The following is a 14,711-nucleotide window of genomic DNA, read 5'->3' as shown; positions in this document are numbered from 1 at the left end:
CGTAAATGATGATCCAACAAGAGAGAGAAACTGCAGGGCGTCTCTGCTTCAGCTCGAGTGTGTGTGTGTGTGTGTGTGTGTGTGTGTGAGAGAGAGAGGGAGAGTTGCACCTATATCTGAAATCTCTTCACCTCTTCTTCCAAACATATTTTTTGTCCTATTAATTGAGATTTTGATGTTGAGTTTAAACTCATTTTCTTTTTTTTGGAATAGGCCTAATCTTAACATAATTGATGATCATTATTTGTTATTATCTATAAAACCCAGTTGTAGTAAGGCCAACACCACACACACATATTACACACATACACACAAAATACTAATTGGTTGAGTGTAGTTTTCCTTTCATCAGTTCAGAGATGGAGAGATTCATTTAAAGAGTGTGTTCGCCTCTTCATCCACATCAAAATATGAAAACACGAGGGAAATCATTGTTGTGTCCATGGACCATGGCGATGGGAAAAATAGGCATAAAGCTTACACATTTACTAGGGGTGTAACGATGTTCGAACCGAAAAACCGCGATACTGAACTCACGATTCGAATCGCAATACTGTCATTGCGTACCGAACACGCCCCGCCCCCTGCTACCCCGGCCCCGCCCAGCCCGGCTCAATGGACCTCATGTCTTATGTACACATAGACATATACACTAGACCTCACCTGGGGGTTCTAAGCATGCGTCAAAACCGCCGCCATTGATGGTGGCGGACTTTTGTGCAGCGTATGAAGTTCACGGATGAAATCTGAACTAGAATGTTTAAAAAAAAAAATTACATTTTTTTTTTCTTTCTGGAATCAATGACAAATATACATGTCTGACCGTTGGAAAAAAAACAAAAAAACAAGAAAAATCGCATTCATGATGATTTATGATTTATTTGCGTTAGACCTGTGTCTACTACATTGACGCTGATGCATTAAAGTGGAGGGGCTCCCCTGTTTCAAGATGGCGGCTCTATTGACGCATTCGTTCTAATGAACTGCCGTACCCAAGGTGAGGTCTAGTGTATATGTCTATGTTATGTACAGTACACAATGAGCTCGGTTTTGTAGCCTAACCACCATTAACACCAAATAACAAGCTCCGTGTTTTGTTCCTTTCGATAATAAGCAAGGTGTAATCTTTCAAATTCTGTCTATTTGATCACGAAATTCAAACAATAAATGGCGTTTTGGCGCTCTTTGATGTGACGTGATAGATCGCTGTAGGCTAACTAGGCTCGTCATTTCAAGCGGCAGCGCGGCGCGCGAATAAACGCGATCATCTTTTCCTCAGTGACAGAAAAGACATCTGAAGGTATGTTGAAAGATACAGTATACTTACTGAAAGGCATCATAACTCGTGTAATCGCTCAATCCGTGTTTCAGCAGCGGAAAGACGTCAATAAAACGGCATAGCTTGTCACTAGCATTATATTTACCTCAGCAGGCAAGTGATTCAGTGTCCACAACTTCCTATAAATGAACTCTTGCACTACATAAATGCTCTATTATGTTTTACTTAACCTGTTAATGATATCTTGATTATTTAATGTGTGTTTAAAATATCTTTCATGAAAATGACAGCTGTGTAAATATTTTATTTCAATAGCTACCAAATTAGAGTAAAAACACAAGTTAATGCAAAAACTTTCTTATGTTCAGCTTACATGTTTTCATACAATGTGTTGTGTTTTGATTGTTATATCTAAAAAATAAATACCATCTGAATTTAGGTTAAAAGTCTAGGGCTAGGCTACAACCTTTAATGTTATAGTAATGTGCGGCTCCCTATATAGTTCACTGCATAGCAGATTTTTTTTTAATCCTTGTGAAATGTTTAATTGTAATTGAATTAATTTAAAGACAAAGACCATTTTTTTCATCAAACCACTGTTGGTATTGGCAAAAAAAAGCCATTTTAGCTTTCTAAACCGAATCGAACCGAGACGTCAAAACCGTGGGAAAACCGAACCGTCAGTTTTGTGTATCGTTACACCCCTAACATTTACCCAGATTATTATATGCATGTTTAACCAAAGCTAATTTAGGTGTGTTTGTCCTATCCGCGATGTCCCTTCTCTTTCTTTTACGGGCCTGATGAGAACATGGATCTCCTCGGCTGTGGACCGATGCTGAAGCGCGTCTGGTAAATGCGCCGACGCCGTTATAATAGTATTGCTCCACGGAACAAGCGCTCGGCGTTCATCACGCTCTTAAAGGGAATGTGATATGACGCTCTGATTGGTTTATTTCCCGTTACGCCCAAACCACACCTATGAATATATGAAGCCACTTCAGACCAACCCCTTTTAGATTGGCGTCGAGCGCAAGAGTCGTTTATCCCGCCGTTTATCCCGTCGACACTTGCGTTTCAGATCGTTAAAATAGGGCCCAGTGTGTCTCGCTCTCGTCGCAAATTAATGGGTCTTCTCTTTATGGATTTCTCTTATGCGGATGCGCTAATGAGCCGTGCTGACGAGGTCAGTGTGCTGGAGGTCAAAGGTCAAACCCCGAAAAAAGCTTCATAGAGAGATGCGCTCCAGAACCATCAAAGTGAGAGAGTGGGAAACGAGAACATTCATTTCCGTAATGCTGTGACATTTCCAGAGGCTTGGGGTTAAACTCATCATAGCTGTATTTCCAGACGATTCATTAACCTTTGACCTTTCAAATGCGGCGCAGATGGTATAAACGATTTATTTTTTCTGCGTGTCTGTGTTTTATTTTCCCAGGATGCATTGCTGCAGTTGGCCTCCATTGTTGATGTCAGCAGCCTTCAGACGACCATCAAAGATGTGCTCAGAGTCGTCCTGCCAAACGTGGTGCGGTAACACACACACACACACACACAATCCATTTTTAATAATTCATTTCTTTCACAAAAATAAAATATGAAAATTTCACATTAAAAAGATGACTACATGCAACATCTGAACAACTGTTGAGTAAAACGCTCTTCTCCGGTCCTCAAATACAGTAATCATCAGCTTTTATTACGGGAACAGTGCAAACTGTATTTAAACTTTAAAGTGTTTATTTGGTCGTTTTACGGTTTAATCCTGTACGCCTCATTCATACAGTATTGATTTTATTTGTGCAGGTCTTCAAAAAGATCTTAAAATGTGATTTCTGAAATACGAGCAGAGCCCATGATCATCTGATCAGATTTAGATGTCCGGTGTGTGTGTGTAGATGTTCAGTGTGTGTGTACAGTGAGACAGGAGGGTCAAAACTCATTCCGATTCAGCTTCAGAGGTCTGGGCTGCGATCTTCATCATCATTCTGAGTGTGTTCTCAGGGAAATAGATTCTCCTGTAGGGTTTATTGATGTTGCATTTGCAGCAGTCTCACGAGGGCTTTTGCTGGGAGTGCCGAGAAAACACACACACACACACACACACAGACGCAGTCATATCTGAGTGCTATTCCTTTTATTGATTCTTTTCCAACGGCGATACACACACACTCAAAGGACACTTCAAACAGATGACAGCATTTCTCTCACACACACTCATTTCATTCTGCGATTCGGTTTCGTACTTACAGTACGGAAGCCCATCTCGTCCACACACAAAAATACACAAAAGCGGAAATTATGAGACTAAATTATTATAAATTAAAAGTCATTATGGCATACAAAGTTGAAATTCGAAATTTGACTTTGAAAAAAAATATTATGAAATACTAAATTGATATATGACCTTAAAAAGTCACACTTATGAAGCTGAAAGTATGAGTTTTTATCTCACAATTATGAATTTTAATTTAATTTTGGCTTTAGTATCATCATTTCGAATTTGTATCTCATATAATTATGATTTAGTATGATCTCATCATGTTGTTACAGTATATCATTTCAACTTTTTATCTAATAGTTATGACTGTCATAATTTTGACTTTTTATCTCAGTTATGACGGTCCTAATTTCAAATTTGTATCTCACAATTATGATTTAATATGTCATAACGTCACATTTTTAATGATTTATTTTCATCCAAGTTGATTGTGCTTAAAAGTTTAAGGCAGTAAGTTTTTTCTTCTTTTAACAGTGTTAGACTTTCCTTTGTGATGATGGGATGGCTTAGCCAGCATGTTAAAGTCAAACTGGGAATGAAGTCCTGAAGAGCCGGATATAGAGCATCACTTCATGCAGCCAGAGGGGTTTAAAGCCCAATCATGTCCAAAACTTCCCCTGACTCTGTGTGTGTGTGTGTGCAGGAGTGTGTGTTCGTGTACCTGTTGGAGGAGGAGTCTCGGCTGCGCTGTGAAGATCCGCCCCATGAGGTGCCGATGGAGGGGAAGCTCAGGTAAGGGGCGGGGCTTCTGCTGCTCACCTATGGCGGTGACTTTTTGTAACTTTTTTATTTTTAATGTACATTTATAGCACTATATTTTACGTTGGCATTGAATTACAGAAAACTAGTCATAGTTGTATAATTTTTGTTATTATTTTTATTTTTTTCTTTCTAATTTTGCTGTCATTTTGTTTTTAAAATATGTCTGATTAGTTTCTTAAGTTGTTAATTTGATAATAATTTAAAATAATTTCAGTTAATGTTTTTATTTCAATTAATAAAAACTAAATCATAATTATGAGATGCAAAAATTCAAAGTTATGACGTTAAAACTCAATATTATTTTTGAACAAAAGTCGAAATTATGATATAAAAAGTCAGAATTATGAAAAACTAAATTGATATTTAAGATTAAAAAGTCGGACAGTTGATAGTATGACATACTAAATTTAAATTATGGCTTAAAAAGCAACAATTGTGACTTAAAATGTAGAAATTATGACATGTTAATTTACAATTATAGATGATAATTTAAATTATGACACGTCAATTCTGACTTTTTATCTCATAATTATGACTTGTACAGTATATAATATATAATTATGTTATAATTTAAACTTTTTAAACATTTTTATGAACACAATAGACAAGATAAAATATGTAAGTACAAAATACACAGCAAGTTTGGAGGTGCATTTGAGGATGATTTGTGTGTGTGTGTGTGTGTGTGTGTGTGTGTGTGTGTGTGTGTGTGTGTGTGTGTGTGACACTGGGTGTTTTGTGTCAGTCTTATATGGTTGTTCTGAAGAGATGTTCAGATGTTGTGGTAGTATCTCTCTCACCCCTGATGAACACACTGATTCCTCTTGTGTGAGAAATGTCAGAATGGTCTGAATGATCACACACGCCAATCACATCTGACCTCTGACCTCTGCTCCCGTGCCTCATAATATTGTAAAAGTCAAAGCAGTTTCTTGTGTTTGTGTGCTCAAATTCTTATGGAAGCTTGTTTCCGCCACGGAATATAAAAATAAACTTTTTTCTTACAATTGTAAGTTCATATTTATATTAGCATACTTCCATTTTTCTCATAATTCTGGAAATAGAGTCACTTCTGCACTTCACCGTGGATCTTTTCATTTCTGCTAATGGTTCTGATGTCAAGTTGTCAATCAAATCGAAAGCACCCCACCCCCGAAGTTAGGTCCGCCCACTTCTCCCCCTCTCTAATTAATTGCCCGCTTGCAGTGATTGACAGTTATATTCCTGGTTGCCCGGGGAAACCAGTTCCGAGTGTCAGACGGTTTAAAAGTGCTGAGCATTACATCATATATATATATATATATAGAGAGAGAGAGAGCTGCAAATTATTAAACCGAAACGGCCACGCAATGACATTTCATGACAGTTCTGCTTATAAAAACATCACATTTCTATTGAGAATGTAAAAATTAAGCTATTTTTGCTGTTGCCTTCGGATCTGGTCGCAGAAATGACACGCAGGAGCTTTAATAAAGCGAGACCGACAAACACACACACACATTTACTTAGCTTACCTGAATGGTGAGACACCAACTCACAAACAAACACACACACACACACACACACACTCCTAGGGAGCGTTGACCTTCTCAGAGATCCGTGTGATCAGTCAGTCTTCAACACTTGAGCTTGCAGTCGCTCACTCACACACACTCAAACACTCACACACACTCATGGCGAGCGTCAACCTTCTCAGCAATTCCCATCCAAACTGCGGGATTATCCGTGTGATCCGTCAGTCTTCAACACTTGAGCTTGCAGTCGCTAACTCACACACACATAAACACACACACACATACTACTTGATCCTGCAGTGGCTCACTGACTCTATCTGTGGCTCTCATGTGTAAATATGTGATGTAAATATGAGGAAGATGATCTTCACACTAGTTGGACACGGATGTGGTGTAATCTTCATTTTACGTGTGTGTTTAATCTAGGGCTGTACGAGAAACCGCATTATTATACCATTTTCTAGGGAGACACGATATACTAAAACCATTTAAAAATCATAATATATTTTCTTTTCTAATATAGCGTCTCCGAGTGGCTCAATTCAGTCTCTGCAGATGTGTGCTTTACAGTGTTCATCTGGGAACGTTTCACCAGATTTGTAACGTTAGGGTTAGGAATCGTTCTTGATTGCAAGTTCAAAATAAAACATATCTCATTTTTATCATGCCCACATGTTCTAGGGCCTTATAAAATCTGTTTTATTTTTTCCCAAATTCCGTTTTTTCCGTTTTAATTTTTGCAAATTCCGTTTTTTCCGTTTTAATTTTTGGGAATTCAGGTTTTTTTTTACCCTTTACTGTTATTTTAGTTGTAAAAAGAGCTTTTAATGTTGCTTTTAATGTTAATGATTAAAATGTACACAAATAAAATAGGCATTTACTCTTAAAATGACAAATACTGCATGATGCAAGATAACACTGCACTCTAAGTACTTCAAGTAACAACAAAATATGGTTATGAGCTTTAAACTGTCCTGTAAAATAAATGATATTATTATTATATTATTATTAAGTTAAAATAAAAGCTGTGTCGTAATGTGCATACAATCCATCCTTGTTCTGTAGCATTTCTACCGTAAAGAACAACACACAGGACGCTGGCTGTGTGTTATCTGTTATAATACACTGTTTATTACAGTACATTATGTATATTAACAGCGTTGACCACATGACTACTTGCTTTTGGTACTTTATTATTATATATATATTTTAAGTCATTTTAAAGGCTATTGTTCGCTTAGGTCTATTTTTTTAATCACAAAAAATATCCTATTACTCGATTAATCGCCAAAATAATCAAACAATTCCTTGATTACAGAAATATCGTTAGTGACTGCCTTAATTTATTCATTTGAAAATTCAAATTCTACAACAATTTTTTTCTAGTTTGCATTTTTCAACAAAAAAAAAATTAGTCTTCTTTTTAGGGCTGGGAAACGATTAATCGCGATTAATGGCGATTAATCGCATCCAAAATAAAAGTTTGTGTTTACATAATATATGTGTGTGCAGTGTGTATAATTATTTTGTATATATAAATACACACACATGCATGTAAACATTTAAGAAATATTTGCATGTATATGCTTTATATATATTTATTCACAATTTATATTATATATATAATATAAATATTTGATATATTAATAACACATTTTTCATGCATGCGTGTGTATTTATATATACAAAATAATTATACACACTACACACATGTAAACACAAACTTTTTTTTTTGGATGCGATTAATCGCGATTAATCGTTTCCCAGCCCTAGTCTTTTTACTTCAAAGTTTCATCTTCACTTCAGTTTCTTTGTAAATATTTGAGTAAAAATTGTTTCAGAGCCAATCTTACGCCAATTTATTTACAGTATATTTTTACTTTCAACATATCATCTATCAAGATGCTAATTTCAACATAGAAATATTCAACCGTACACAGATTTGGCTCCTGAAGAAGGAGGTTGTGTAAATCACAGAGACTCGCAGCAGTGAGTCATTCAGAAACTCGATCTATAGATTATAAACAGCGACGGTAGTCCGTTACTATGGTAACGCTGTGAAAATATCACCGATAATCTGTCTGTCACGCTTCAGCATATCTGTGTGTGGAGGAGAGTGACGAACACGTGTGGAATTGCATTATTCAGTGTGTGTTTGTGTGTTAATTCCCTGCAGAAAGTATTTAAAAGATAAGAGTGTAGAAATGAAGCTCTACGTGTATTCAGGGATTTATTTTATTAATTATAATATCTGCTCATTATTCAGACCTCACACACAGGCTTAGTGTACTTGGCATTGAAATGGGTGTGATGATAATGCGATTGAAACGAGGCGACACCTTTGATTGTAGTTATTGTAGTGTGTGTGTGTGTGTGTGTGCAGTAACATTCAGAGAAGAAAAACACATTTAACCCCCACTGATCAGAGCGACAGGTCAGTGTGTGTGTGTGTGTGAGAGAGATCATACAGAAAGAAAAGAGAAGCACCGAATAATAGAGACGTGAGCATTTGAATGCCATTAGATGTGTGTTGTGTGCAGGTGTTCAGAGTAAAGCCATTTATCAGAAACACCGGTTTTTTTTCATTAGCCATTAACATGAGAAAACACACATTTACATGAAACCAGAGAGAGAAACATGAAAGAGAGGACAGACAGAAAGGTGAATCTAATGTCAGGTGAGAGGGTTGCCAGATATTAAAGCAGTAATTCACTCATAACTCAGTCACGCTATTTCTTATATAGTCTCTAAAGATAGATATCGGATTTTCCCGCATAACTTTCAGCAATAAACAGATGATGACTGAAATTACAGTTCGGTATAATAAAAACAGTGAAATATTGTTATAATGTAAAAAAGTGTAATTTATTGCTGTGATCAAAGCTGAATTTATCATCATTAATCCAGTCTTCAGTGTCACATGATCTGATATAAGGATCACATGTACACATGTATTATTTAAACACAAACTTTAAACACAAACCCAGCACTAGTTTAAATTCATCTATGTGTTTTTGTCTTATGGTTGTGAATTTCAATACGATTTTCCAACCATTTTAAATTTAAAGCGGAGGTCTGTTGCCATTTCCCAAATAGAAAGTTGGACATGTGAAGTGGAATAGAGAATAACTATCACCTGTCTCTGATGGCGAAGCCGAGGGAGAGATCTAGCATTAGCGTTTCAATACAGAAGTGAACATGTCTAGAGAAAACAGAGATACAGATACATATTTAAACATATAGAGGTTGGCGGACAGGGTCGTAAACATTCAATCATAATCTATTATTACCTGTCATTTTAATTCTCATATTGTAATGATAATAAGACTTTTGATAGCCTTGGGTTTTGTTTAGTTTGATTCCTCCCCATTGTGTGTGTTTTGTATATTAGCTCTATAATGGTGAGAATTAAAAGGGTTTTAGAAGTCTCTCTCTGTCTCTCTCTCCTGAAGAATGTTCCGGAAGTCTGGAAAACTGCAGAGCAGGAGGACAGACGTGATGACAGATTGTTAAACACACACTGCTCTGTCCAGTATGAAACTCTATTCGATACTGAAGGAGAAACAATCAGTCTTTGGCCTAAAGGGATAGTTCACCCAAAAATGAAAATTACCCCATGATTTACTCGCCCTCAAGCCATCCTAGACAGATGACCATCCTATCCTTCTTTCAGACAAACACAATCACAGTTATATTAAAAAATGTCCTGGCTCTTTCCAGCTTTATAATGGCACTGAATGGGCGTTTCTATTTTGAAGTCCTTAAAAGTGCATCTGTCCATCATAAAAGTGCATCTATCCATCATAAAAGTGCATCTGTCCATCATAAAAGTGCATCTATCCATCATAAAAGTGCATCTATCCATCATAAAAGTGCATCTGTCCATCATAAAAGTGCCTGTATCCATCATAAAAGTGCATCTGTCCATCATAAAAGTGCATCTGTCCATCATAAAAGTGCATCTATCCATCATAAAAGTGCATCTGTCCATCATAAAAGTGCATCTATCCATCATAAAAGTGCATCTGTCCATCATAAAAGTGCATCTGTCCATCATAAAAGTGCCTGTATCCATCATAAAAGTGCATGAAAATAAAAGTGAAACATCATAAAAGTGCAAAAGTGCATCTATCCATCATAAAAGTGCATGTATCCATCATAAAAGTGCATCTGTCCATCATAAAAGTGCATATATCCATCATAAAAGTGCATCTGTCCATCATAAAAGTGCATCTGTCCATCATAAAAGTGCATCTATCCATCATAAAAGTGCATCTATCCATCATAAAAGTGCATCTATCCATCATAAAAGTGCATCTGTCCATCATAAACGTGCATATATCCATCATAAAAGTGCATCTATCCATCATAAAAGTGCATCTATCCATCATAAAAGTGCATCTATCCATCATAAAAGTGCATCTGTCCATCATAAAAGTGCATCTATCCATCATAAAAGTGCATCTGTCCATCATAAAAGTGCATCTGTCCATCATAAAAGTGCATCTATCCATCATAAAAGTGCATCTGTCCATCATAAAAGTGCATCTATCCATCATAAAAGTGCATCTGTCCATCATAAAAGTGCATCTGTCCATCATAAAAGTTCATCTGTCCATCATAAAAGTGCATCTGTCCATCATAAAAGTGCATCTATCCATCATAAAAGTGCATCTGTCCATCATAAAAGTTCATCTATCCATCATAAAAGTGCATCTATCCATCATAAAAGTGCATCTGTCCATCATAAAAGTGGATCTATCCATCATTTTTAATTTCAAATAAAATATTTTAAAGTTTATTAGTTTATTAATTTTCATTTATAGTTTTAAGTATTGCTTTATTGCAAACATTATTTGCTTAATGTTTTTATCTTATATTTATACTTAAGTTTTAATATTTGTAAATGTTTTAGTTAATGAATTTAACCCTTTTAATACGTCACACAACAACGTAACATACGCGTTTTTTCATGTTGTTTCATGTTCATTTTAACGAAGATATTCTATGAGAAAGTGTGTGTTTCTTCAACCTTTTAGGAATTGATGTCTTTGCCAAAGATCTAAACACACACACACACACACAGACTGAGTGTAAAACCTTTTTAAAAGGGTCCGGCAGTGGTCAGCCTGTAATCAGACTTCTGGACCTTTAACTTCTCAACACACACTTCAGGTTGAGGCCAGAGGCAAGAGACACACGCACCCACACACACTCACACACAGAGAGAGAGACAGGGTGCAAATTGGTTTTCAGCAGCTGAATAGCTCAGGCTGTAAAGAAGCAGTGCATGATGGGAAACCCGTCAGCTGGAGCTGTGCTTTGCTTTCTTCCTAAAGCCCTTTAAAGTGGAACAGATCAAACTTTCCCTCTTTTACTGATTCCTTCTTTAATTCCCTGCAGAGTCCGTGTTGAGAATCAGACACCATCGCACTGCGACAGCACTGGAGTGTTACAGTAAATCACTGTACAGTAAATCACAGTAAAGCACTGGAGTGTTACAGTAAATCACTGTACAGTAAAGCACTACGACAGCACTGGAGCGTTACAGTAAATCACTGTACAGTAAAGCACTGCGACCGCACTGGAGCGTTACAGTAAATCACTGTACAGTAAATCACAGTAAAGCACTGGAGTGTTACAGTAAATCACTGTACAGTAAAGCACTGCGACAGCACTGGAGCGTTACAGTAAATCACTGTACAGTAAATCACAGTAAAGCACTGGAGTGTTACAGTAAATCACTGTACAGTAAAGCACTACGACAGCACTGGAGCGTTACAGTAAATCACTGTACAGTAAAGCACTGCGACCGCACTGGAGCGTTACAGTAAATCACTGTACAGTAAAGCACTGCGACCGCACTGGAGTGTTACAGTAAATCACTGTACAGTAAAGCACTGCGACAACACTGGAGCGTTACAGTAAATCACTGTACAGTAAAGCACTGCGACAACACTGGAGCGTTACAGTAAATCACTGTACAGTACAGCACTGGAGTGTTACAGTAAATCACTGTACAGTAAAGCACTGCGACAACACTGGAGCGTTACAGTAAATCACTGTACAGTAAATCACTGCGACTGCACTGGAGCGTTACAGTAAATCACTGTACAGTAAATCACTGCGACTGCACTGGAGCGTTACAGTAAATCACTGTACAGTACAGCACTGGAGCGTTACAGTAAATCACTGTACAGTAAAGCACTGCGACAACACTGGAGCGTTACAGTAAATCACTGTACAGTACAGCACTGGAGTGTTACAGTAAATCACTGTACAGTAAAGCACTGCGACAACACTGGAGCGTTACAGTAAATCACTGTACAGTAAATCACTGCGACTGCACTGGAGCGTTACAGTAAATCACTGTACAGTAAATCACTGCGACTGCACTGGAGCGTTACAGTAAATCACTGTACAGTACAGCACTGGAGCGTTACAGTAAATCACTGTACAGTAAAGCACTGCGACAACACTGGAGCGTTACAGTAAATCACTGTACAGTACAGCACTGGAGTGTTACAGTAAATCACTGTACAGTAAAGCACTGCGACAACACTGGAGCGTTACAGTAAATCACTGTACAGTACAGCACTGGAGCGTTACAGTAAATCACTGTACAGTACAGCACTGGAGTGTTACAGTAAATCACTGTACAGTAAAGCACTGCGACAACACTGGAGCGTTACAGTAAATCACTGTACAGTACAGCACTGGAGCGTTACAGTAAATCACTGTACAGTAAAGCACTGCGACAACACTGGAGCGTTACAGTAAATCACTGTACAGTACAGCACTGGAGTGTTACAGTAAATCACTGTACAGTAAAGCACTGCGACAACACTGGAGCGTTACAGTAAATCACTGTACAGTACAGCACTGGAGTGTTACAGTAAATCACTGTACAGTAAAGCACTGCGACAACACTGGAGCGTTACAGTAAATCACTGTACAGTACAGCACTGGAGCGTTACAGTAAATCACTGTACAGTACAGCACTGGAGCGTTACAGTAAATCACTGTACAGTACAGCACTGGAGCGTTACAGTAAATCACTGTACAGTAAAGCACTAAAGCGTAAAGTAAAGCAGTAAAGCGTGGTCAGTGAGGGTGTGTGTGAACATTGCATTGTGGGATACATTATCTGTCTTCCACTGTATTTCATGATGAATGTAGAGGAACACAGAATACAATCACACACACATTATAATGTTAGAACAGCTTGTGCAGGGTTATTATAGTGTTCATTTCACTTGGTAACTGATTTTTTGCTTTTGTGCAATTAAATGTTTATTCATTCATGCGATGAGATGATCATTATTGTGTGTGTGTTTCAGAGACGCGGTTAACCAGCAGAAAAGACTCGTGTGTGTCGGCCTCTCGCCATCAGAACTACACGAGAAACACAGAAGCGCACTGACCACACCACTGCCTCCTGATAAACGAGGTGTGTGTGTGTGTGTGTGAGCAAATTAACCTGATTACACGCAGCACCGTTAAATCAGAGAAATGAAATGTTAATGTAAGAAGTTTTAAGTGAGAAATATTCATTTACACTGTTGAACTTTTAGCCCACTTTCATCAGATCTTTCTTTCTTTCTTTCTCTTTTCTAGTTCCCATGGTGACTATCGCTATGTAGTGCTATTTTTACCAGTGTAACAATGCAGTCTTCACACAGCAAACATAAAGAAACTGTGTGTGTGTGTGTGTGTGTGTGTGTGAGTGTGAGTAAATGCCAGTAAATTGACTATTTTAACATTTAACATCCATCTCAGTATCTTTCCCTTTAGATTCATTCCTGTAAATGTGTTTTTTTGTGTGTTTTAAACATGAATCTGAAATAAGTGTGCACTCTCTCTCTTTAGTTCTCATCATACCGTTAGTGGACCTTGAAGAAGCCAAGGTCATATCGCTGATTTTGGTAAGTTCTCTCTCTCTCTCTCTCTCTCTCTATGAATCCTGGGTTTAGACGAATCAATGTCAGGGTTTTTTTTGCGTGTGGAAATATATTATTGCTCGTTATTTTTAACGAGTGGCCCAATGTTGCAGCTTTACAGGCGACATTAGTCCAATTAAAGTGTTTATTTCTAATTGAGTAATAAAACTATGATTTTATGAGATTTTTGAGTGCCGAGGAGAAGTTTTATTGCAGCGACAAAAAGAATCGTTTGTGACCGATTGTACCAGAGCAAGAAGGAAGTTATGGATTGTTTAGCGCTTACCAGGTTACTGATGGACAACAAAACGAGAAACATTCATTTGAGCTGAGTTTAGTTACCGTAATGTAAATCTAAATTCATCCCGTCACCATCAAAACACAGCTTTTGCTTCAAATTCTCCACCTTTTCTCAAGACATTTCGTGTCAAACTCATGTGTGTTGAATGAATAAATTGTAAGTAATAATATATAAATATAGCATTTAATTGCACAAAATATAAGCAAGTAATTTTCCCCAAATATCAGCAGATATTAAACGAAGAGATAATATTAAATGATGTCCTAGTATTTTTTGCTCTATTGTGCCACTAAAGCCTCAGCAGAACGACACACAGCTGAGTTTCGCTAGTGGACGAACCTGCGGCTTTAAATGTCAACGATTCAATGACTCGAACATAAACACAGCTTTTGCTTCAAATTCTCCACCTTTTCTCAAGACATTTCCTGTCAAACTCCATATATTTGTGTTGAATGAATAAAATAAATATAGCATTATGCAAATGACAATATAGCAAATGTCAACGATTCAATGACTCGTTCATAAATACAGCCACTTGCTTTGTTACTGAGTGAACGAACGAATGATTCAACGACTCACTCATTTAGAATAGTTGATTGTCGCCACCTACTGGCGGTTTTAGTTTATTATTTAA

At 37.3% G+C, this 14,711-nt stretch overlaps 1 protein-coding gene across 5 annotated transcripts in view; it reads left to right on the top strand.

Moving 5' to 3' along the window:
• pde2a (phosphodiesterase 2A) overlaps positions 1-14,711 on the top strand; it is a 123,656-nt gene that overhangs the window by 75,434 nt on the left and 33,511 nt on the right. For all 5 annotated transcript variants that reach the window (XM_089121589.1, XM_089121593.1, XM_089121591.1 and 2 more), the window contains 4 exons: positions 2,718-2,807; positions 4,204-4,292; positions 13,177-13,286; positions 13,706-13,761. In XM_089121589.1, coding sequence (XP_088977715.1) covers positions 2,718-2,807; positions 4,204-4,292; positions 13,177-13,286; positions 13,706-13,761 — 345 coding nt within the window. The remainder of the gene's footprint in view (positions 1-2,717; positions 2,808-4,203; positions 4,293-13,176; positions 13,287-13,705; positions 13,762-14,711) is intronic.

This window comes from Pimephales promelas, chromosome 16, assembly GCF_988280905.1.
Source record: "Pimephales promelas chromosome 16, fPimPro1.hap1.1, whole genome shotgun sequence".
In the NCBI taxonomy this organism is placed as follows: Eukaryota; Metazoa; Chordata; class Actinopteri; order Cypriniformes; family Leuciscidae; genus Pimephales; species Pimephales promelas.
Note: the sequence above shows the minus strand (reverse complement) of the source record. Positions and strands in the feature narration are given on the sequence as shown.